This window comes from Bufo gargarizans, chromosome 2 (genome assembly GCF_014858855.1).
Source record: "Bufo gargarizans isolate SCDJY-AF-19 chromosome 2, ASM1485885v1, whole genome shotgun sequence".
Taxonomy (NCBI): domain Eukaryota; kingdom Metazoa; phylum Chordata; class Amphibia; order Anura; family Bufonidae; genus Bufo; species Bufo gargarizans.
Window position 1 is genome coordinate 212,253,438 of NC_058081.1, and position 26,848 is coordinate 212,280,285.

Below are 26,848 nucleotides of genomic sequence, written 5' to 3' on the forward strand. Positions count from 1 at the left end.
AGTCAGACGTAGCCAGGATCAGGAACCAACGGGGTAGTCAGACGAAGCCGGAATCAGGAACCAACGGGGTAGTCAGACGAGGCCAGGATCAGGAACCAGAAGCAGCAGCAGTCTTGGAAGCATGTGAACACAGGAGGACCAAGCAAGGAACTGAAGCCACAGACCTCCTATATATATGAGCTGGGCATCCAGCTCCTCCCAGTGGGAAGGAGGAGCCGCAGGGTGGGAGGCTACAAGAAAACCCAGAAACCAAGATGGCCGCCAGCACATGTCAAACGAAGGGAACAGCAAGGAGGTAAGACCATGACAGTTCCACAAGAATTAATGGAAAATAGAGATACAATTTTAAAATTTCACTTTTTTGGCAGATTTTCCATTTTAATAATTTTTTTCCACTTACTGTCACGGAAGGTGTACAGAAAACTAGAAGACACAAAATGAAGATCCGACTGACTGGATCCAAAACTAAGGAACCAAAGGGTAAGCCCTGTAACAGACCTGGCTCTCTCCCTAACTGCTCAGCCTATGCAAAAATCTCTATGGTAGATGATTGCATGCCCTCGTTCCTCGACTGTATAACACCTGAACACCCTACAATAGTGAGGGGACACGACCATCGGCTCCCTACACCCGACACGGAGGGAGTCAGGGTCACCTGGGATCCAGCAAACAGGAAAACACAAATGAATGAACAAAACTTATCTGTAGAAGACTCAGTAGTAGCATCCAGCATGCACACACTCCAGGAAGTTGTATAAACCGCAAAGTGATGCAGTATGGGAAGGGATTTAAAGGGATGCAATCAGTACAACTACATGACAGCTGAGAGAGGCTAACGAGATGAGAAAACGAAAGCAAAACAAAAGGAACCTCAAGCAGGAGGTTCTGAAGAACGTCTGACAGAGCTTCTCAGAAGTCTGGTGGTGACACTTACAAAGCAAGGGTTAACAGCCAAACAAAACTCATTATTTATGGCTCTGATTCTGTAGTTTACAGAAACACCCTATATGTGGTCGTAAACCGATGTACGGGCACATGGCAGGGCGCAGAAGGAAAGGAATGCCATACGTTTTTTGGAAGGGAGATTTTGCTGGACAGTTTTTTTTTACACCATGTCCCATTTGAAGCCCCCCTGATGCACCCCTAGAGTAGAAACTGCAAAAAAGTGATCCCATTTTAGAAACTACACCCCTCAAGGGGGCTGGCAGGTTGTAGGAAAGAGAGGAGAAAAATATCCTGTTATGACCCCAAAGGGAGGTTAACATGGACTTCTTTGCATGTTACTTATCCCCTCTACTCCATCAGCAATACTTGCTCGGCCATCTACTATAGCATATTGGGCAGACTAGGTCAGCTGAGAGGTCATAAATTAGCCTGTTTTTATTTGAATCTTTTTTAGCCACAACACCGATAGGGTTGACCCTCCAAAAGTCAAAGGGAATGGAATCGAAGGGGCTGATGAGGAACCCTTTGCTCAACTTTAAGTCAATCGATGCCTGCACTGCCCCTAAATTCCGTTTTGCGGAAAGAAGGTTATCACACTCCCAGTTGGACTGAGGGAGGGCCACCAACCCCATATGGAAACCATGCGAAAGACCTGACAACAATTGAACTACAAACTGTTGATCGTGGTGGTCCCTCAGAAGGCCTTCGAGGAGGTCCACATTGATGTTGGTTAGTCATAACTGCTTGTTGGATCTCTTGGGACATGTGGACCTGGGGTGAGCACAGAAGCAGACTGTGCAAACATGAAGGGCCCTGCAGCCGCTGAACAAGCAGTGACCGAAATTGAAATTGTTGCATATCTGACTTTTACTCAAATAGACAATAGGTCTACTGAACTTATCCATATGGGCAGGGCCCCTAGGGACCCCAGATGGGCCAGGAAGGGCTCTATCTGGAAACAGCCGCATTAGGGCACCATTCGGTAGAATGAAAGATGGACTGACAAGAACCACAAATGGGGGCTCGGAGACCTGCAAAATGTCTGCAGAAGAGCTCCATGTTGAGATTAGTCCAATTTGTAGAAAACTGGAATTGTGCCAGGGCGGCTGCTGCCTTAGCCGTGAAGGAACAATGATAATCGTAGAAGGCAGAGCCGCCATGCTTGTGGCCTAAGTCGGTGACCCGGTAGAGGTACAAGTCCAGCTCTTCCCTCCTATCTGGCTGAGCAGAGCAGATGACATCCCTGTAAAGACTGAAAGCTAGCACAAATTCGGGTATGGAAAGCTTCCGATTGAGGCAGGCATCTTCGGATTTTAATACCATTGAGACCTCGCCGCAATCGATCGTTTTGTTCTCATTAGCATCGTGAGATGCTATGAGAATTGACACCAGGTTGACGTCTTTCCCTGCCAATATGTCCTTCCTGATATTTTCTGCCACAAAATGGGCAGGGGCGATGACCGGAGGAGGGAGGTACATAACTGGGGAACATGACTGAGGCTGGGGGGGGTTGCCACTGGTGCCACTGGCTGCGAGGCGGGGGGGGGGGGGGCCCTGGATTCGAGCTCCATGACCCTGGTCTGGATTTAAGCTACCAAAGTAGCCAGACTTTCCATTGTGGCGCGCAGCTGTGCCAATATTTTTTGAATAGAGGGTAGCACCGGTTGATCTACGGAAGGTCCCAGATTAGATACTAAAAGTCTATAAAGCTCCGCCTTTCTGGCCGATGCCCCTTCTGTTTAACTCTGCAACCAGCTTCGGAATAGTCCAATTCCTGAGGGATCCATAGCCCGTCTGTCCGGATATTTGAGACTCTGGGATGGACGATGAGTCTTCTATGTCTGAAGCTTGAGACATGTCGCCCGTACCGACATAAGAGCCGTGGACCGGTGACCACCTGAGGACTGAAAAACCCTAGTTACGAGAAAAGCCCCTGTGGATGGGAGACCGTAAAGAGCCCAGGACGCATGCTAAGGAAAACCCTGGTGAAGGGGAAGGAATGCGGGGGGGTCACCACCAGGGGTGAGGTGGGCCGACCCAAGAAAAGTGGAGGGTGACACGTGGACAAGCGCTGAAACACTTACCTGGGTATGACTGAGGACATGACTGGATCAGGTACCGTGGAAGTTGACACAAACGATCTGAAGGGTATGGTGGACCTGCTTCACAAAGCCCGGAGATAACTGGTGCCACCTAAAAGTTGCCAGCGCGTGAAGAAGAGATTATGATGAACACAATTACCTGCCTGACAGGAACGCATAAGGGTACTTTCACACTAGCGTTTTTCTTTTCCGGCGCTGAGTTCCGTCCTAGGGGCTCAAATCTGGAAAAGAACTGATCAGTTTTATCCTAATGCATTCTGAATGGAGAGTAATCCCATCAGGATGTCTTCAGTTCAGTCTTTTTAAATGATCAGGCTTTTTAGAAAACCGCAGCATGTTGTATTTTTACCTCCGCCCAAAAATCCTGAACACTTTGAATAAACGCCGGATCCGGTCTTTTTCCCATTGACTTTCATTAACGCCGGATCCGGCGCCGTGTGTTCAGTCAAACCGGATCCGGCTTTTGCATGTTAAACCCGAAATATGTGAAAAAAAGGTTAAAGTCCATAAATGGCGGATCAGTTTTTTCCAATGCATTTTTTCATTATGATCAAAATCCTAATCAGGATTCAAATGTAATCCGTTTTCACATGTTTTTCTGGATCCGGCGGGCAGTTCCGGTGTCGGAATTAAATGCCGGATTTAAACAACGCTAGTGTGAAAGTAGCCTAAGGCGACACGCATGTTAGGAGTGAACAGACCAGCGGGCACCCCACCAATTGTGTGTCTATTTATTTTTTTATTTTTTTATATCATATAAGACCGCCGAGACACAATGACCTGGACGTGCCAGGCAGGACAACCTGCCATACAAGGGTGGCAGACGTGCCTCAATGCTTCAGGCGGACATGAAACGAGGACTGACGAACTCAACGACCTGAATGTTCCAGTCAGGACAAAATGCAACCATGGGCAGCAGACGTGACAGGATGCCTGAACGCTTCAGGCGGACGTGCAACGAGGACTGACGAGCATAACGACCTGGACGTTCCAGGCAGGACAACATGCCACCGCGTGTGGCAGACATGACAGGATGCCTGAACGCTTCAGGCGGACGTGCAACGAGGACTGACGAGCATAACGACCTGGACGTTCCAGACAGGACAACATGCCACCACGGGCGGCAGACGTGACAGGATGCCTGAACGCTTCAGGCGGACGTGCAACGAGGACTGACGACCATGAAACCTGAAGGTACCAGGCAGGACAACATGCTATCATGTGTGATAGACGTGACAGGACGCCTGAATGCTTCTGGCGGACATGCAACACTGAACGGAACAAAAAACAATCTGGGCAGACGTAGGACATGACGGACACCTGAAGCTTCAGGAGTACGTGTAACGAGGACAAATGACACGCCTGGACGCACCAGGTGGACACACACACCAACATGGAGCCCAAGCAATGCCTGTATGCAACACTTATCACGGTGATATTGTCATGCCAGCAAACGTGGGATAACTGGAAAATGCCAATGGGACCTAGACGTACCACTTGACAGCTTGAAAATAGAAGTCTGCGAATATGGGCCTGAAGCTTCTGCTTTATGTGACCACAGACCCTAGCACCTGACAACAGAAAAACAAAGACACGTAGGGTTTTTCTTTTTTTTTGTCATATGCCCCTGCAGTAGCGCCAGGCACAACCAACAACATGGAACCAAGGTTCACAATATGGCTGACCCTGAAAGCTTCTGAAAATTAAAACACTATTGGACCTATACATTAGTTACTGTTACATGCTATGGTGAGGATTGCACCCTGAAGATCACGGTGAAAAATCCTCCAAGGCGGAAACTCCGCCTCTATATGTGCTTTACAGAAAAATGCAGGAAATTTAAAACCCATTGTATCTTGAACATACTAGGTTACTACTATGTACAGTCGTGGTCAAAAGTTTCGAGAATTACATAAATATTGAAAATTGGAAAATTTGCTGCTTAAGTTTTAATAATAGCAATTTGCATATACTCCAGAATGTTATGAAGAGTGATCAGATGAATTGCATAGTCCTTCTTTGCCATGAAAATTTACTTAATCCCCCCAAAAACCTTTCCACTGCATTTCATTGCTGTCATTAAAGGACCTGCTGAGGTCATTTCAGTAATCGTCTTGTTAACTCAGTTGAGAATGTTGACGAGCACAAGGCTGGAGATCATTATGTCAGGCTGATTGGGTTAAAATGGCAGACTTGACCTGTTAAAAGGAGGGTGATGCTTGAAATCATTGTTCTTCCATTGTTAACCATGGTGACCTGCAAAGAAACGCGTGCAGCCATCATTGCGTTGCATAAAAATAACTTCACAGGCAAGGATATTGTGGCTACTAAGATTGCACCTCAATCAACAATTTATAGGATCATCAAGAACTTCAAGGAAAGAGGTTTAATTCTTGTTAAGAAGGCTTTAGGGCGTCCAAGAAAGTCCAGCAAGCGCCAGGATCGTCTCCTAAAGAGGATTCAGCTGCGGGATCGGAGTGCCACCAGTGCAGAGCTTGCTCAGGAATGGCAGCAGGCAGGTGTGAGCGCATCTGCACACACATTGAGGCGAAGACTTTTGGAAGATGGTCTGGTGTCAAGAAGGGCAGCAAAGAAGCCACTTTTCTAAAAAAAAAAAAACATCAGGGACAGATTGATCTTCTGCAGAAAATATGGTGAATGGACTGCTGAGGACTGGGGCAAAGTCATATTCTCCAATGAAGCCTCTTTCCGATTGTTTGGGGCATCAGGAAAAAGGCTTGTCCGGAGAAGAAAAGGTGAGCGCTACCATCAGTCCTGTGTCATGCCAACAGTAAAGCATCCTGAGACCATTCTTGTGTGGGGTTGCTTCTCATCCAAGGGAGTGGGCTCACTCACAATTTTGCCCAAAAACACAGCCATGAATAAAGAATGGTACCAAAACACCCTCCAACAGCAACTTCTTCCAACAATCCAACAACAGTTTGGTGAAGAACAATGCATTTTCCAGCACGATGGAGCACCGTGCCATAAGGCAAAAGTGATAACTAAGTGGCTCGGGGACCAAAACGTTTACATTTTGGGTCCATGGCCTGGAAACTCCCCAGATCTTAATCCCATTGAGAACTTGTGGTCAATCCTCAAGAGGCGGGTGGACAAACAAAAACCCACTAATTCTGACAAACTCCAAGAAGTGATTATGAAAGAATGGGTTGCTATCAGTCAGGAATTGGCCCAGAAGTTGATTGAGAGCATGCCCAGTCGAATTGCAGAGGTCCTGAAAAAGAAGGGCCAACACTGCAAATACTGACTCTTTCCATAAATGTCATGTAATTGTCGATAAAAGCCTTTGAAACATATGAAGTGCGTGTAATTATATTTCACTACATCACAGAAGCAACTGAAACAAAGATCTAAAAGCAGTTTAGCAGCAAACTTTGTGAAAACTAATATTTGTGTCATCCTCAAAACTTTTGGCCACGACTGTATACCTATAATATGAAGCTGGTTCTGTTATATTGCTTCCATGTAATAGTAGACGCCAGTCCGCCATTATGCAAAAGGTATTACCTTAACACCATGAGCCTGTTACCAGTGCCGGACCCAGTCTCTACTATATCTATAGGTATAAATATATATATCGTGGTAGTCCCAGGGGGAAACTGACTAGGAAGGATGCCAGTAAGCGCGGTGCACGGACCCACTGCCAGCTGCCTGCCTAACGGTAGGGAGAATTCCCTGCCTCACTGTACCTCCCCTGGACGGCAATTGCAGACCGAATCCTGCGGCATATTAGGACGCGGCGTGGACCATGACCCGACCACCAGATCACCCACGCAACATGAACAAAAGGTAGGCGGCACCTCCCCCCACCCTGAAACCGGCTCCTGCAAGGATCCGCATTGGGCCCCGACACCCGAACACCCTGCTCACCTGTTAGTGGTTGCCGCCATGCGATTGGAATACGAACGGGCCTGTAAGTCTCCGTAACTTACCTAAGTCTGTAGTGGAGCTGCCGGACGTGCAGAGTATCGGGCGGCGCGCCCAACGTGACCCGGAAGTACCTGGCTGCACGTCCTGCTGCTGTGTCAGCACAGAGTTATAAAGGAGAAAAAAGGGGGGGCCTCAGCCCCTCCCACAAATACAGGCTGCCTGGCAGCCTTAACTACATATATAAATATATAAGATTCTAACTATTGCTTCTTAAAAAAAAAAAAAAAAAAGGCACAGATGAAAAAAATATAATATCGCCATCAAAAAAATTAGCCCAGGTGCTGAACAGTGGATTATGGACTGATCAGCCCTTGGCGTTCACAGCTCGCACACAAAAAAAGTGGTGCAGAGCAGGAAAAAAATATATATAAGATAAAAGTGACAAAAAAAGTCACAATTTATTTGCCATAGGCAAAATCAAATGGGGGGGGGGGCAATAGGGACAGGGCTTAGGGCTTGGGAAGGGGGGTGGATTAGGGATCTGGAACTTCTGCTGCAAAAAAAAAAAATCACTGCAGCAGATGTTCCAGATGTTCTTCTTTCTACTTCTTTACAGGTAGCAGTAGATCGCTGTGGTGTGAACCACAAGTCCCAGCAAACAGGTACAGTACAGAGAGGCACAGGTCCTCTCTGCATGCAGTCGCCAGCTAGAATGACTGCATGCAGAGGGATTCTTCCGGTTCCCTCTGCTGCTGTAGCGCTGCCATTGGCTGGAGCATTGTTCCAGCCAATTGCAGAGCTGGCAGGGGACGCCAAACACTGGAGTCCCTGCCTAACCTCTGAGGAGACTGGTGCTGACTAGTTCAGAACCAGTCACCTCCCCATGACCCCCCACCCCCACCCGCAGCTTCCTTCTGCTTCCCCTGGAGCTGCAGGGGAAGTAGAAATACACCCACCATGCTACCCTTACCCCGCATGGATGACTGCCGGTAACAGCAGCAATGGTGCCCCGATTCACCCGCCATTCCTTCCCAGCACCCAGCGGACCTTGCAACGTACATGTACGGTGTGGGTCCTTAAGGGGTTAAATCATATAAAATTGTCCAAAAAATCTGGAAAAAAAAGAAAAATAGACATATTTGGTATGGCGTCTGTATCGTCCAGCTTTATAAAAATATCACATGATCCACCCCGTCAGGTGAACGTCAAAAATAAATTAAAACTGCCAAAACAGCCATTTTTTGGTCGCCCGAAAAATAAAAACAATATGGCTCTCAGAAAATGGCAATACAAAAGCATTTTTTCTTTTCAAAAATGTATTTACTGTGTAAAACTTAACAAAAATAAAAAAATAGACATATTTGCTATTGCTGTGTCTATAACAACCTTGTCTATAAAAAATATCACATGATCTACCCCCTCAGGTGAATGCTGTAAAATAATAAAAATAAAAACTGTGCTAAAACAGTCATTTTTAGTCACATTGCCTCACAAAAAGACCAGGTGATTAAAGAGTCATATGTAGCCCAAAATGGTACCAATCATCTCATCCCACAATGAATGAGCCCCTACCTAACACAATCGTCTGAAAATTAAAAAGATATGGCTCTCAGAAAAACAATTTTTTTTCTTTTCAAAAATGCTTTTACTGTGGAAAACTTAATAAAAAAATATAGACATATTAGGTATGGCCACATCTGTAACAACTGGTTCAATAAAATATCACATGATCCACCTCGTCAGGTAACCGCTGTAAAAATTAAATAATAATAGTGCCAGTCATTTTTTGCCACCTCACTTTTGTGAAATATCAAGTGATCAGTAAGTCATATGTACCCCAAAATGGTACCAATAAAAACATCACTTCATCCCGCAAAAAACTAGCCCCCACATAAGACAATTACCCCAAAAATGGCTTTCAGAAAAATGGTGATGCAAAAACATGATTTTTGTTTATAAAAATGCTTTGTGAAAAAAAAAAAAACATGGTATCTATGTAGAATAAATGTGTCATCTTTCCCATAAGGTGTACGCCACATCAACAAAACCCAAAAAGCAATGACAGAATTGCTGCATTTTCTGCTTCCCAAAAAGCAAAATAAAAACTGATAAAAAAAGATTGTATGTGCCCCAAAAAAAAGCCAATTGTGGGGCAGTGACAGGCCTCATATACGAAGGAATGTATGTGTCTCTGAGAAGGGTGCAGGAAACATATTAGAGTGGATGCACCTGAGACGTTGCCACCAAGGTACCCGGCCTTTGTGGAGTGGAAGCCAGAAGCTAGAGTGTCCAATAAGATAGATAGTGGATACTGTTGTTACCTAGTATAGCTGGTATCAGCGAATCTGGGCCTGGCTTTTACTGGGAGTAAGGAAAGAGCTGGGTGGGTTCTTACTTCCCACAATCCACTCCATTGTTTATACTGCTCATGTCCACGATTGTGTTTTAAAAGTGAGCAGGGTGTGTCTGTGGAGTGAGAGGCTGCAGATCACACACTGCAAGGCGCGTGTGAAGGAAACACTGGCCTGTGGACTGATTACCTCACCCAGCTGTGAGCCGTCTGTAACTGAACTGTTAGTTTACCGGAACAAGCAATAAACCATGTTGAAGAGACTTTGTTGTGTCCCTGCCGTTCTTCAAAACCAGTCATAGGAGCTGTGGGGATTTAGCTCTTCTCCGGGGGTCATTCTCACAGGTTACTTCACCAGACACGTATATAATGTCCAAACATTGCATTTATTGTGCAACATCAGCAACAACAAAATGACAAAATAATAAACACTCGCCCGTCCAGGCTCTACCTAAACACAAAGTTTCCTGACTCACCTAGGTCAGAGTTCACACCTTGTGAACTCATGCGGCTTTGTCAGCCAATGTCCCACTTGAGTCTGGCGCCTTAGAACACTCGGCCATCCTGACAAACTCCAGTTAACAGTTTCTTGTGGGGGATTTGGGCTCCGTAGTCTGCCTGACTATGGCCGTGCGACCCTCCCAGGCGTCGCTACGTCCCCCAACTCCAGGCTACCACCCAGCCTCGTGGCCCCTCAGCCTTGCCGGGCTGAGACCACACTCACAGAGCCTCCAGGCCTCTGTCACAGTCTCTGTCCCAAGACAACACTTCCCCCTTGCTGACACCCTGGGAGGTGCTTTATGCCAGCCCTTATTATCTCCAGCTTGCCTCACCTGTGGTGGAATAGGGGTGTGGACCGCACTATCCACCCCTTCCTTTCCTCTAAGCTGCGTGAGACCTGTCACTGTCTCACAGAGCCCACAGCATTGCACAATGATGATGGCAACTCTTCACATTAAGAAAAACGTATGGTTGTCAGAAAATAGCTATACTGGTACCCCAGAGACTGTGCAATACCAACATGGTGCCCATAAAACAATCCATCAAAATCTGCGCTGCAAAAGCCATATGGCACTCCTTCCTTCTGAGTCCTGCGGTGTGCCCTTACAGCAGTTTACCACCACATATAGGGTGTTGCCATATTCAGGAGAAAATGGGTAACAAATTATGGGGTGCTTTTTCTCGTGGTACTCCTTGTGAAAATGAAAAATTTGGGGCTAAAGCAACATTTTATTGGAAGAAATTAAATTTATCATTTTCATAGTCAAGTGTTTCTAAATTCCGTAAAACTCCCATGGGGTCTAAGTGCTCAGTACACCCCTTACTAAATTCCTTGAGGGTGTAGTTTCTAAAATGGGGGGACTTTTTAGGGGTTTCCGGTGTTGGGATCAGGATCTCTTAAAATACAACATGGCTCCCAAAAACCATTCTAGCAAAATCTGCCCTCCAAAAACATATGGCGCTCCTTACCTTATGACCCCTGCCATGTGCCCCTACAGCAGTTTAAAACCACATACCGTAATACATATTGAGGTTTTATTGCTATTAACCCTTGCTGTGTTGCAAAAAAAAATTATTAACATAAAAAATCTGCAAAAAAATACAATTTTGAAATGTCACCTCAATTTTCCTTAAATTTTTGTGGAACACCTCAAGGGTTAACAAAGCTTGTAACATCACTTTTAAATAATATGAGGGGTGTAGTTTCTTGTATGTAAGCCCCTAAAAATCACTTTATTACTGACTTGGTGCTTAAAAAAATGGTTTTGGAAATTTTCTCGAAAAAATGCTTCTAAAATTCTAAGCATTCTAACATCCTAAAATTTATGAACTGATGCCAACATAAAGTAGACATATGGGGAATGTTGATTGATCTATTTTGTCCGTGTTCAAGGATCAATTATGTCTATTATAGTCTATGGGTCCATGAAAACCACGGATGGCATATCCGTGTTGCATCCGTGTTTCAATGATCATTAAGAAGAGATTCTTTAGAAATTATTTTTCAGCTGTTCAGTGTCAGTGAAAACATGGATGCAACACGGACAGCAAAAAAACAGACACACGGACCCAACACGGATCCTTCACGGACAGCTTCACGGATGCATCCCTGACCACCTGCTCATGGATTTGAGCATGAACATGTGGATGAGGCTTTAAAAGTAGAGAAATTCAAATTTAAAAATTTTTGAATTTTCCAAATTTTCTGTACATTTTTAATTTTTTTAATAAATAAAGTAATAAAATATTGACCCAAATTTACTGCCAACATAAAGTACAATGTGCCACCAGAAAACAATCACAAAAGTAAAACCAATCCAGAGTTATTACCACATAAAGTAACACATGTCAGATTTGCAAAAATACGCTTGGACAGGAAGGTGAAAACAGGAAAACCTCTTTAATGTTTGCCAGCAACAGATTGTGCTGTGTAATCAGTGCTCTGCTGCAGGCAAACGGTAATTCAGTATATGGATGAGCGATTGCATAGGCGATCACTCCTCCCCATACAGTGGAGGAGATTGCTGCATGTAATAGCAACAGTCTTCTCCGCTAGTGAGCAGGCGATTGTCGGGAAGGAACGCTTCCCTGCCAACAATCTCCTGCAAAATCTGCAAGTGTAATATAAGCTTTAAACACATAAAACAATCTTTTTTTCTAGCTTTCCTTTAACTATAATGGAATGCCAAATGTCTATATGGCGTTACACTGTTGAATTAGCATTTTATCTACACCATACATTAGTTTAGTTGAGACTGACAGGCGTCCTCCCATTGGTGAGGACCCCCCTAACTCCTAATTTTCTATACATGGAAGATGGAGATGGATCACAAGCAGAAGTACATGTTAGAAAAATCACATGTATTTGTAGTGGAATCCGTGGCAGAAATCCAAGCCTGAAGCTGAGATCTCTGCTGCAGACACAATGTCATAAGGACTCTGATTCCAATTAATATAATGGCACATACACTCACCTAAAGAATTATTAGGAACACCTGTTCTATTTCTCATTAATGCGATTATCTAGTCAACCAATCACATGGCAGTTGCTTCAATGCATTTAGGGTTGTGGTCCTGGTCAAGACAATCTCCTGAACTCCAATCTGAATGTCAGAATGGGAAAGAAAGGGGATTTAAGCAATTTTGAGCGTGGCATGGTTGTTGGTGCCAGACTGGCCGGTCTGAGTATTTCACAATCTGCTCAGGTACTGGGATTTTCACGCACAACCATTTCTAGGGTTTACAAAGAATGGCGTGAAAAGGGAAAAACATCCAGTATGCGGCAGTCCTGTGGGCAAAAATGCCTTGTTGATGCTAGAGGTCATAGGAGAATGGGCCGACTGATTCAAGCTGATAACCACTCGTTACAACCGAGGTATGTAGCAAAGCATTTGTGAAGCCACAACACCCACAACCTTGAGGCGGATAGGCTACAACAGCAGAAGACCCCACCGGGTACCACTCATCTCCACTACAAATAGGAAAAAGAGGCTACAATTTGCACAAGCTCACCAAAATTGGACTGTTGAAGACTGGAAAAATGTTGCCTGGTCTGATGAGTCTCGAGACATTGAAATGGTAGAGTCCGAATTTGGCGTAAACAGAATGAGAACATGTATCCATCATGCCTTGTTACCACTGTGCAGGCTGGTGCAGGCTGGTGGTGGTGGTGTAATGGTGTGGGGGATGTTTTCTGGGCACACTTTAGGCCCCTTAGTGCCAATTGGCCATCATTTAAATGCCACAGGCTACTTGAGCATTGTTTTCTGACCATGTCCATCCCTTCATGACCACCATGTACCCATCCTCTGATGGCTACTTCCAGCAGGATAATGCACCATGTCACAAAGCTTGAATCATTTCAAATTGGTTTCTTGAACATGACAATGAGTTCACTGTACTAAAATGGCCCCGACAGTCACCAGATCTCAACCCAATAGAGCATCTTTGGGATGTGGTGGAGCGGGCGCTTCGTGCCCTAGATGTGCATCCCTCAAATCTCCATCAACTGCAAGATGCTATCCTATCAATATGGGCCAACATTTCTAAAGAATGCTATCAGCACCTTGTTGAATCAATGCCACGTAGAATTAAGGCAGTTCTGTAGGCAAAAGGGGGTCCAACACCGTGTTAGTATGGTGTTCCTAATAATTCTTTAGGTGAGTGTATATTTTATTGTTCAATTCTCTATGTGACTATACTCTAATAATAGATGTGCAGATAAAGCCTCTAGAACGGGAAGCAGACAAGCTGATATTCTGTGCTCCTCATCTCCATGCAGAAGCCTGGAGTTTGGATGCTGGACATGCAAGAACATGCACAGGTAAGCTCCTATATATTGCACCCAATTTCTGGTACACACAGTGGGGGACATTTATCAATGTGTTATGCCACAATAGTGGTGTAAAAAAAACGCCATATGTGCACCATAATTTGCGACTTTCTATGCTTATCTGCACCGTAGTTCTGTGAAAAGAACTACTGGATTTGTTCTGGATTTGTTATAACGTTCGCCAGAAAGTGGCAGAAGTTATAGCTGAAGTCTACACCAGCCTGTAGCTGGCATAGACTCCAGTATCTGGCACATGGCAGGGCAGAGATCACGCCAGTGCAGGGAGATAAAAACTGGTTTATGGGTTGTCAGTCTTGATAAATCTCCCTCACAGACATCATCATAGGCGGACTGGGAGCTTAAAGTGGCCCCATGTTGTATGGTGGAGTGAGAAGAATAAGTAGGCAGAATGAGCAATACCATAGTGCTGCACAAAATATTGCCTCAACAGAATAAAATAACATAATGCAACATGACAAATACTGCCCAGAAGCTGCCCCTATGTGATGGCCAGAACCATACAGGATAATACAGCTCTTACCTCCTACTTCAAGTGACTTCTCCTCAGATACAAAAGTTCTCATTCCTCATCTTTTCCATTTAGCCCAGACTGCCATGACAACTTCTGAGGACAGCAATACAGTTGAATTCAGGAGGGCACCTGCGGCAACCTACCTGGCATCTAGGTACCTGGCCATATTTAATGATGGGAGCATCATATCTTTATGTACCCTGTTCAGGAGATGGGCTCATGAAGCCCCCTGGGCATTTGCCCACCAGCAATCTTCCCTGTAGGGTCTATGGCCAGTCCGCCCCAGGACAGAGTTGGTGCTCCATTGCCCATATTCAGTGGGTGCTTTTACCATCATATGTCTCCTAAAATATCTATTTATATTATGAGGTGCCTGTCCAGCACCCAAATGATGTATCCGCCAGAATAGCCATTGTTCCTCTATAACGGCATGAGATTCATGGGCACATGACAACCATGTCTATGTACATAGGTGTGTTACATCAGAAATAAAAGGAAAAGAAGATCAAGTGCCGAGTAATACACAAGCTTCTATCAGCAAGTCACCTTGAGATAAACCTGACCATCTGCAGCTTCTCACTGTGTTGTAAGTGCAGATATCCAATCTTATAAATACCCTGCACCAAGCATGCCAAAATCTCACTTACCATGAAACTTCTGCTGTGCCTCACTGCCCTAGTGGCAGGCGTGCTCGGTGAAAAGACATTTATAGGGTAAGTTCAATGGTAGCAGAAGAAGCTGGGCGCCTGGTAATATTTCAGGATTCCACTACAATATCATGCGGTACTTAAGTCAATACGATATTTCAGCGTCATGATTCTAGCTATCCCATGGAAAAGCCGTCAATAATATATTAATAAAAGGTATATTAATTGCCATGAATAGAAGCAACATAAACCCCGGCTGTCTTTTTCAGAGAGCAAGTGCTCAGGATCAAAGCAAGCAATGGTGACCAAATAGTTCAGTTGCAGGACCTGCAATCACTGGCACACCTACAGGTACTACTTTATTATTAATATGCACTGTATGTGTCTTCAGTCTTACAGATTGTGACTTATTGCTCAAGTTTTTGTAACTAGTTTATATAAACCAGATTTGATCAGTAAGTACAATATAAAATAGAGAATACTTGCCCTCTTTGCAGCTTGATTTCTGGACCAACCCTTCGAACCCAGAAATACCGGTGGATGTTCGAGTTCCCTTTGAAAGTCTTCAGTCAGTGAAGATCTATCTGGAATCCAACAACATTGATTACTCCATAATGATTGAAGACCTACAGGTAAACCATAAGCACCACGGGGAAAGGTATTAAGACTGGTATTTCTTTACTGAGATTGGCATGTCTAGAGGTAATAATTCTGGTGCATCTTTGGGAGTTCTGTGCACCAGAAAATGAAACTTCTTCCAGCAAGGATGCTGGTGTAGATTTCAGGTGTACCATGCACCACTTTTGTTCTGGTGCACATATTGGTAAAAGTGGTCGTAGGTGATGGCCCATCCAGGGGTGCACCTAGCCTTTCTGCTGCCTGAGGCAAAAACTGAAATGGCACCACCTCCTCCCCAATGCAAATTTCTTAACCTAACCCCTTCCCTCCAGCCCTACTGTAAAATACATACTTGGAAAACATTACATACAAAGCCACAAAACATACAGGGTAATACAGTGCCACATACTGTGCTTCCCAATACTATACTGCAAAAACAGATAATCCTCCTTCTGCTGCCCCCCTCTTGCCGCATATGGTGCTGCCTGAGGCAATGGCCTCACCTCGCCTCATTGATGGTGCACCCCTTGTAAAACTGATGAATATGGAGGAAAAATGCAAAAAGTTGCACATTTTGGTGCCAGTTTTGTAGGCCAGAAAACTGATCTACCACTGTGAAACATCTCCCCCCCCCCAAAAAAAACATTGAAGATAATGTTAGGGTCCTTTTACAGTGCCTGAGGATTAGGGCAATTTTCATTAACAAACGTTTGGACCAAAAATCCTCATTTGTTGGCAGCATATTGTCTTGTATAAGCAGGATGTGTTGCCGACAATATGGAAAGGAAATGGGGGCGAAACAATCGTAATAATGATTGTTTGTCCCCCTTTCACTTTGCAACAGGCTGTGTGAAAGGACCTTTAAATGAGGGCCAGTCAACTTTTATTTTGTCAACAAAGGTTTTATACATTAGGTGCTACAGAAATTTCATTGTTTTTTTTGGTGGCCTAATTTGATAAAAATGCAGGATACAACACTCTATAACTCATTTAGTAGTCTGTATGTCCTATGCTTGGTACAGTATGAACACACATGAAATAATAATCTCAGGTATAAATCCATGACAGAACTCTGAAGTTGACCCTTGGATTTCTGGTGCTGATGTAGACATTGTACTGGCGCAGATCCTCACAAAGATTAGTCCCATTGCCATTAATGCAGATAATCCATCTGTTTTCTGTATGGCATACGGATTGTGTGAACAATTTCTAATGTATTTGATCAGGGTTTTGGAAACCCCTTTCACCTGCGTTGGGGATTGTTTACCATCACAATTGACATGGATTTCTGTTCATAATTCTCAAGAAATATATATTTGAATTGTGTGAACATCTCATAGACTATAACATATTTATAGCTGGAGGCTATACATTGATTTAATAAAAGCGATTAAAAAAAATGCATTCATAATTTTTTATCTATATGTTGTAGGAGGTGATAAATGCCGAGAAACAGGAGATGATAAGCAATGAAAGGAAGGAACGTAACTCTGGTGCCTTCAACTATGGGGCTTACCACACATTAGATAATGTAAGGACACCTAACTTTTCACACAACCTTATATGAATCAACAGTACTGGTGAATATAAGAAACATTATAATATGTCTTATTTTTTTTTTTAAATGCCTCTTTCTCCACTGATCAGGCTCTTTCCTCCTCACCCACCTTAACCTCTTCCTGACCTCCCCCCGTAAATTTATGTCTGCGGTCAGGTATTTAAAAGTGGCACCTGCTCGCAAGTGGAGGGGATGCCATAGCTGCCAGGTGTCTGCTGTTTTAAACACGGGGCTGATTCGGAGTGTTTTGGTTACTTCACCGCTCACAAATATTACATAAAAAAGTTATCAAACAGACATATACATCCAAAAATTGTATCATTGAAAAGTACAAATGGCCCTGCAAAAAATTAGCCCTCCCACAGCTCCGCACACATAACTACAAAAAAGTTGAATGTTTTTTTCCCCAGTATTAAAACGCAATAAAAACTATACGTCTGTGGTATCGCTGTAATTGTACTGACCTGCAGAATAAAAGTAACGGGTCAGTTTTACCGCATAAGCAACAGTGTAACCCCCTCCCCCCCTTCCCATACAACTGTGGCAGAATGGTGTTTTATTTATAATTCTACCCCATTTGGAATTTTTTCCCACCACATTGTATGTAACCATTAATGATCCCATGTTGTCCAGCAAAAAGCAAGCCCTCATACGACTATGTGAATGAAAAAATAAAAAAGTTATGGCTTCGGGAGGCCTGGGAGTAAAAAACTAAATAAAATAAAAAACCTCAAATCACCTGGTCTTGAACGGGTTAACTATCTTTAACTATGAACGGGCTAAATCTGTCTTTAGAGATCAAGATGGACTGTTAGGTCACAGGTTATCAAATTACAGCTATCCATAGAAGTCTGTGGAGAGGGAAAGGGAGAGGAAGAGTGAGCTTCAGAGTGAAAGTAAGAGATACAGACATGTATAGGTGTTTTACTGCTTCACAGCTACTGGTGCTGTATCATGTCTATACTGTTCATTACTTCACTGTAATATCTTTTATGTTATCCTGCTTTAATGTGTGTGATAGATAGTGACAGGGGTGCAGAATTTGCTGTACGTTCTGTGTGCAGTGTATTGGAGATATGACAGCAGCTAGTGCAGGGAAACTGAAGATTAGAGATGAAGTCTGCAGACGGGAAAAACTGCTACAATGGCAAATATGAGTTATGTAATGGTCAGAAAAAGCGTTATTATAGTGTTATTTCTCAGTGTACACATGACAGCTTATTCTGGAAAATCATCTGAAAGTGTAAGTACGTTTTAACATCTGCAATTAACTATGGGAAAATACTAAATATACTAAATGCGTCTATATTGGAAAGAAAAATTGTGATGGCACACTCACATTTGGTTTAATAAACTGTATTTATTATTTTTAGTTAAATATTTGATTTACGTTATTATATATAGTTAATATATAATTATATATGTAAAAATGTATGTACATATATTTAAAATAGAATAAAAAATGGAGATGAGGATAAAAATAGAAATATTGAGAACAAAAAAAAAATATAAAATATGTCTAGTGTTCAAGGTATTTGGAGAGTCTGTTCAATGGATCCTGGAATATAAGGTCATATAAATCAAAATACAATATGTTGATTCGTTTTTGTGAAGTATTATTGTTCTTCAATACATGTGCAATAAAGTTGCAAATAGGAGGCAGTCCAGTATAAATCCAATCAAGAGAAAGTGTGAAAAAAATATGTGAAAAAATATTTTCAGTCAAGAAAAAAAGGGTTAAAAAATGGTGCTCATTCAGTCAAATATATATTGTGCACAATAAAAGTTGGTAAATCAATATTGATTAAAAATAGTGAATTTCAAATGGTGTGGGTGGTGTTTTTATGTATTAAGACAATGTCAGATACTTGCTGGTTGGAAATCTGCAATGGTTATTCTTATATTCACCGGGTTTCCTGATAGTAAAACGTCCGCCTTTTGAGGAGAGAGCAGGTCTCCTGATGATAATATATATAATTAAAGTCTATTATATGATTTCCCGATATAGTTCTTTCGTATATCCGTTATGTTTTGGCAAAATAAATATATTCAAATGTGGAGGAATAGTAGAGAGTTTAGAAAGTTTACTTTACCCCTCTTCATCTGTTACAATGTATTCCTTTGTGCAAGGACCTGCGTGGCGTCCCACGTGATCGCTCGCCTTACCATGTGATGTTGCACGTGATGATGATGCAGGTTGACGTCACACGTTGTTTAGTTCCTGATTGGCCAATCCCTTTTGCTGCGGGAAATTTGAAAGGGTATCGCTGAGACGGATATGTTATCTTCCGATGATTTTCAGTTCCAAGTAGTGGATTTCCTTTTAGTCCTCACTAGTTCCTCACACCAGACGCGTTTCGGGACATTTTTGGTCCCTTCCTCAGTGGTCAAGTTGTGGTATGTCAGGAGCGAGTGAGGATTTAAATGCTGGTTTCTTTACCACTCAGATAAGACCTAAATAATAAAGTGGCGGTAAAATATGACACATATAATCTATATTACATTTACACCCCAAAATCCGATTTTAAATAAAAAACAACATCCTGAAAAAAAGAGAAGGGAATAAAACGCACTGTAACCGCATATATATAAAAAAAACACTAGCAATGCACAGCGGAAGAAGAGTGAATATAAATCCAGGGATGAGATCCAAAATATATAACATAACTTTCACGTTTGTAATATAAAATACTCTTAATGAGAAATGGACTACAACACAGATAATGTGAATATGCACTTATTTATTTTATTCTGGCCATCAAACTGCAGACCAAATCCAGACCAGGATTTACAAAACCAAATCCAGACCAGGACTTACAAACAACTCAAACAAATTGAAGGTAACACCCCTTAAAGAAACCAGCATTTAAATCCTCACTCGCTCCTGACATACCACAACTTGACCACTGAGGAAGGGACCAAAAGTGTCCCGAAACGCGTCTGGTCTGAGGAACTAGTGAGGACTAAAAGGAAATCCACTACTTGGAACTGAAAATCATCGGAAGATAACATATCCGTCTCAGCGATACCTTTTCAAATTTCCCGTAGCAAAAGGGATTGGCCAATCAGGAACTAAACAACGTGTGACGTCAACCGGCATCATCATCACGTGCAACATCACATGGTAAGGCGAGCGATCACGTGGGACGCCACGCAGGTCCTTGCACAAAGGAATACATCGTAACAGATGAAGAGGGGTAAAGTAAACTTTCTAAACTCTCTACTATTCCTCCACATTTGAATATATTTATTTTGCCAAAACATAACGGATATACGAAAGAACTATATCGGGAAATCATATAATAGACTTTAATTATATATATTATCATCAGGAGACCTGCTCTCTCCTCAAAAGGCGGACGTTTTACTATCAGGAAACCCGGTGAATATAAGAATAACCATTGCAGATTTCCAACCAGCAAGTATCTGACATTGTCTTAATATATAAAAACACCACCCACACCATTTGAAATTCACTATTTTTAATCAATATTGATTTACCAACTTTTATTGTGCACAATATATATTTGACTGAATGAGCACCATTTTTTTACCCTTTTTTTCTTGACTGAAAATATTTTTTCACATATTTTTTTTTTACACTTTCTCTTGATTGGATTTATACTGGACTGCCTCCTATTTGCAACTTTATTGCACATGTATTGAAGAACAATAATACTCCACAAAAACGAATCAACATATTGTATTTTGATTTATATGACCTTATATTCCAGGATCCATTGAACAGACTCTCCAAATACCTTGAACACTAGACATAATTTTATATATTTTTTTTGTTCTCAATATTTCTATTTTTATCCTCATCTCCATTTTTGTATTCTATTTTAAATATATGTACATACATTTTTACATATATAATTATATATTAACTATATATAATAATGTAAATCAAATATTTAACTAAAAATAATAAATACAGTTTATTAAACCAAATGTGAGTGTGCCATCACAATTTTTCTTTCCAATACAACACATTCTCACGGTTTTTTAGGTGTACCAGTGATTGAGCACCTCTATCCATATTGACCGACTGGTGAGCCTCAGTAATACTTCTATTTAAATGCGTCTATATATTAACTGTCTTATAACTCTCTGTTTGTAAATGACCTATGTAACTTTTATCTTTTTATGCTAGCTGTACAGGGCTATTGATGCTATAATGCTGGATTACAAGTCAATTGTTAGCAAACAGCTGATTGGACATTCATATGAGGGACGCCCTCTTTATGTTATTAAGGTAAATGTCTTGAAAACATTTGAAAATGTCTGTTGAGAGCGGCAAGGGCAGTAGAGTTTACGCACTAGTAATAGTTGTTTTCTCGTCACCATGTTCTGGCATATAAAACCAAATGTACCTTAATGCTTATTTACCCTGATAGTTCCCAGCGATCGATCCATAATCTTCTCAGGACTAACATGTCCTATTTTATCGCCATATAACTCTTTCCCGCGAACATGGTTACCTCCCCTCTGTACCCTTACTTCAGACTGCTAGCAATGAATTCATAACTTCTAGTAGAAATAATAAAGGAATGGTACAATGTACAGACATAAGAATAGATGCTCCAGAACTGGTATTACATGGGGAATGCATGAAACTATTAAAACAGACATGTCAGGAGCGGTAACAGATCCTCTTTAAAGGAGGGATTGGCCTGGTTCCTTAACTGCTACGGACAATCATTTATCTCAGCAGTCACGTCTGCTTGAATGCCACATGGAAGTGGTTGTGACATACTAGTAATATGCCATTCAAGCACATGTGACTGCTGAGGTCATTGATTCGCCATAACGATTAGGGGATGTTCACACGGGGGCTTTTTTTTTGTAAATTCTTTATTTACATTTTTTCAATTTTCAATAGATCAAAGCACGACAAGCAATGAGACTGATGTTGAATACATCTCAGTATCAAAGCATAGACAAAATAAATGACAATCGAAGGGGTCATACAATTATAGAACCCTACACGGGAAAACCACAACAGAATGTGGAACAGTAAAATGTAAACCGAATCCAACTACAATGTAGACACGGAGAGGGAGAGACGGGGGGGGGGGGGGGGGGGGGAGGGAGAAAAGGGAGGAAGGGCAAAGGAAAGGGGGGACAGCATTCGCAAACCTCTACTCTTACTCAGGTGCTAGTAGCGCCTTACCATCAGCCGAATCATAGAAGATCAACCAATGACTCCATGTTTTGGAGAATCCTTTCTCAGTGTGTCTCAGTGAAGAGGTGAGATGCTCCATTCTCATAATCTCCTGGACTCTACTGATCCACACAGGGGCTTTTTAAGTGGAATTTAGGTGCTGGCAGTCAAGCTGAAATTTTGCTGAAAACCTGGTGGCGGCCGCATCCTCTCTGCCTCTCATACATGTCAATGGGAGGCAGCACTGAGGATTGCAGAGCGGTGGCTTAAAGCCACAGCCATACCAAGAAAGAACATGTCCCTTCTTGGCGTGGTCGCGGCTTTAAGCCACCACTCCGTGATCCTCAGAGCTGCCTCCCATTGAGATGTATGAGAGGCAGAGAGGATGCAGCTGCTGGCGGGTTTTTGGCACAGCTGTCCGCATCTAAATTCCTCTTTAAAAAATGCAGTGTGAACGTCTCCTAACAGGACCAAGCCACTTCCAGTCCTGCAGGGACTAGAAGCGACTAGGAATGGGACAGCGACACGGCCACGGGGAAGTATGGGAAGATTACTGAGGACAGATGAGTATTTTTATTGGGCACAGGTTAGGAGCATTGGGGTTGTTGGCTCCTAGGCTTGACAGCTCCTTTAATTTCTTAAACTCCTAAACAACCCCTTTAACTATACAGGGGAAAAAAATATTCAGATAGTGATGAATACACTGTGAATGATCTAAATATACCTATTACTACAACCACCCATTAACATTACAGTTCAGCACTGGTGCCAATCGTCCTGGCATATGGATTGATGCTGGCATTCACTCCCGAGAATGGGTCACCCAAGCTACTGCTATCTGGACTGCACATAAGGTAATCCTAGCCATATCCATCAATGTCCCAGATGGGAAAATCACTTTAAAGTCTAACTCACATTTAGCAACTTACATTGTGAAAACTAGAGGAAACACAGCAGTGACCGGTGCAGAATGAGTTCTTTATGCTGCAGATGCAGAGTTATTATTTTAATATGGTCTGTCATGAGCAACATTTTCATATATACGACATTCATGTTAAAGTTAATAAACTGTATTTTTACAAAGTGTGGGACTGATGAGTTAGAAGAGAATGTCTATATTGTATATATTCATGGTAATCCTTAGCTTTTTGCTTATAGCTTGCTGCTGAATATGGAAAGGATGCATTTGTAACCTCTCTGTTGAACAATAATGACGTATTTCTCCTACCCGTTACAAATCCTGATGGATATGCCTTCACCCACACAAATGTAAGTGTACAAGTGCTGTTCTGTGGATTACTATCCATTGACATAGTATTATAGGATAGATGTAGGAGGACGCACTAGGAATGGCCAATGCTTTGTTAAGAGTATTAAACATTTTAATTCTTGAAAGTGTAACGGCCATTCTATTTGTATTTCTGTAATGTGTAGGGCCAGTGATACTGACCATTTTTGTAATATACTTTAATTACTGAAATCGTACATTTCTATTAGAAAAATAGCTGTAAAGTGGCCCATTTTGAGCCTTTGCAATGCTTCTCTGTCTTCTGTTTACATAACTGTGGAGACTTGCTCAACGCTGACTGTGTGGCTCACCGTGGGCCACTTTAGAGCTATTTTTCTAGTAGAAATGTACTATTTCAGTAATTAAAGTATACTACAAAAATGGTCAGTATCACTGCCCCTACACATTACAAAAATAAAAATAGAATAGTAGTTACACTTTAAAATAACATCAAATATATACCAAAGCAATATTGGAAGTTGATCCCTACTTTATTTGTGATGCTGCTTGTAAAAATGACTATGCAAAGCATGCTATAGCATGACACCGTCTTACATACACACATTGTAGTATACATAATTCATTTTATTCAGGTTATGATGTCACGTTTCTCGCTAATAATTAGCAAAGATTATTTACAATAAGTTAAAAGCTGTCTCAACGTAGTTCTCTCTGTTATCAGAACCGTATGTGGCGTAAAACCCGCTCCATTAGAAGTGGTAGCCGATGTGTTGGTGTAGACCCTAACAGAAACTGGAATGCTGGCTTTGGGGGTAACTTTCAATATTCATGCGTAAATAAAATAAAAAAAACATATAACTGTGTATATATATATATATATATATTTATATATATCATTTTTATAATATATTTTATAGGTCCAGGAGCCAGTTCAGACCCCTGCTCTGACTCATACTTTGGACCAAAGGCAGAGTCTGAGGTGGAAGTAAAGGCGGTTGCTGACTTTATTAGGGGACACGGCAATATTAAAGGCTTCATAACCATCCACAGCTACTCCCAGCTTCTGATGTTCCCTTATGGATATAAGTGTACCAAGCCTGCTGATTTTGAAGAACTTGTAAGTCAGTTTTAAACTAAAACTCTTGATAGCACAATAAGTGAATCAGTTTTATAAGTGAATCAGCCCTTGGACACAAGTCTACAGAAAGCAGCATGGAGGAGCTAATATGTACTGTACCATCAGTAATATCACTATGATGAAATATTGGCTGTGTTTTTTCTAGAACGATGTTGGCAATGCTGCGGCAATGGCATTGCGCTCCTTGTATGGCACCCAGTATAAGGTTGGAACAATCTGCTCTACTATTTGTAAGTATGCAGGATATTACTAATATGCTTTTCATTTGGTCATTTGTTGATATTCAGTATTGCATCTATTAACATAATAACAGCCGGTTAGCATTCAATTTTTACAGTACATTGAACTTATACGCCTTTAAATTTCCTCAGGAAAACCAATAAAGGGGTTATGCCATTACCGAGGTAACAAATGAAAATCAGACATCATATGTACTATATGATATCTGATTTTAATTTTTTACATTAGTCATGGTATAATCCCTTTAAGACTGTGTTATCTGTGGGGCATTGTCCATCTCTGATGATCCTTTATTATAGTGAAAATCCCAAGAAATCCAGTGATTTACACACATCTGTGTATTCTAGAGATGTCCAGGCCTTAACGGGTTGATACTATGTTACATCATGTCACAGTGGAAAAGTAGCATCTTTCAGAACGCTGGCTTCTAAAACACATTGAACTAGATATGTATTATGTATACTATTGTAATTTTGGATGTAATAATACTTTGTCAGTTAATATAACTGTTGTTTCTTGCTGCAGATCAAGCCAGTGGTGGAAGTATTGACTGGACCTACGACGTTGGAATCAAATATTCGTTTGCCTTTGAGCTTAGAGACACAGGACGTTACGGTTTTCTGCTTCCAGCCAATCAAATCTTGCCAACAGCACAGGAGACCTGGTTGGGGCTGAAGAAGATTCTTGAGCACATAAGAGACAACCCTTATTAAGCATGATCTAATAGTGTAACAACAACAATAAAATGTCCGTCTGTGTTTCTCATTTTTGAAGAAAATGTTTAATATTCTACTTTTTTTCTCTTATACTGTATTTTAACTAGATTTATGCTGACAAATCTCAGGAAATCATAAACTAGTGACAGACTGACTCCTGGGCTTACCCCTCCCTTTTACCACTGATTGACAACTTTTTCCCTATATTGAGCATAGGAAAAAAGCCGCCAATTAGTGGCGGGTGATCCAAGCTCATGAATATTGAGGACTCAGCATTGTGTAGTATGTAGTGGACTTCAGGCTTGGGACCCTTTGCGGTTGGTGTGATTTTTTAAAAACTACAGCAAGACATCCAGTAAATGGCACCCCCGATCTGTCACGGATGGTGTTGCAGAAAACTAGAAGACACAAATGAAGATCTGACTGACTTGATCCAAAACTAAGGAACAAGAAGGTAAGCCCTGTAACAGCCCTAGCACTCTCCCTTACTGCTCAGCCTATGCAAACATCTCTATGGTAGATAATTGCATACCCTCGTTCCTCGTCTGTATGACACCTGAACACCCTATAATAGTGAGGGGACACGACCACCGGCTCCCTACACTAAATACGGAGGGACTCAGGGTCACCTAGGATCAAGATCACAGGAAAACAGAAATAAAGGAACAGACTTATCTTGTGGATGCAGCAGTAGAAGCTTCTAGCATCAGAACAGTCCAGGAAGTTGTATAAACCGCAAGGTGAGGCAGTATGGGGAGGAGATATATAGGGAGGCAATCACTGCTAATAGATGACAGCTGGGAGAGGGAGGAGAGATGTCAAAAAGAAAGCAAAACAAAAGAAGATCATGCAGGAAGTACTGAAGAACGTCTATCAGTGTATCTAGATGACATTTAGATTTTTTTCTCCTGATTTCAAAACTCATCAGGACTACCTACGTCAGGTCTTGCTCATTCTGTGGGAGAATAAATTGTACGCTAAACTGGAAAAATGTGTGCTTGAGGATGCAGCAGTAGAAGCTTCTAGCATCAGAACAGTCCAGGAAGTTGTATAAACCGCAAGGTGAGGCAGTATGGGGAGGAGATATATAGGGAGGCAATCACTGCTAATAGATGACAGCTGGGAGAGGGAGGAGAGATGTCAAAAAGAAAGCAAAACAAAAGAAGATCATGCAGGAAGTACTGAAGAACGTCTATCAGAACTTCTCAAAGATCTGGTGGTGACAGTACCCCTCCCTCTACGAGTGGACTCCGGACACTCAGAGCCCACCTTCTCAGGATGGGACCTATGGAATGCCCTGAGAAGACGAGTGGCCTTAATGTCCACCACTGGAACCCAAATCCTCTCCTCAGGACCATAACC

General features: G+C 42.1%; 1 protein-coding gene across 1 annotated transcript; it reads left to right on the top strand.

Moving 5' to 3' along the window:
* Nucleotides 1-14,801: 14,801 nt before the first annotated feature.
* On the top strand, nucleotides 14,802-25,555 carry LOC122925372 (carboxypeptidase A2-like). Its single transcript, XM_044276725.1, has 11 exons — nucleotides 14,802-14,866; nucleotides 15,070-15,151; nucleotides 15,298-15,432; nucleotides 16,851-16,949; nucleotides 21,133-21,234; nucleotides 22,899-22,997; nucleotides 23,302-23,412; nucleotides 24,114-24,204; nucleotides 24,310-24,509; nucleotides 24,676-24,760; nucleotides 25,296-25,555. The coding sequence occupies exons 1-11, from the start codon at nucleotides 14,802-14,804 to the stop codon at nucleotides 25,481-25,483; spliced, it is 1,257 nt and encodes a 418-aa protein (XP_044132660.1). The 3' UTR covers nucleotides 25,484-25,555.
* Nucleotides 25,556-26,848: the final 1,293 nt, after the last annotated feature.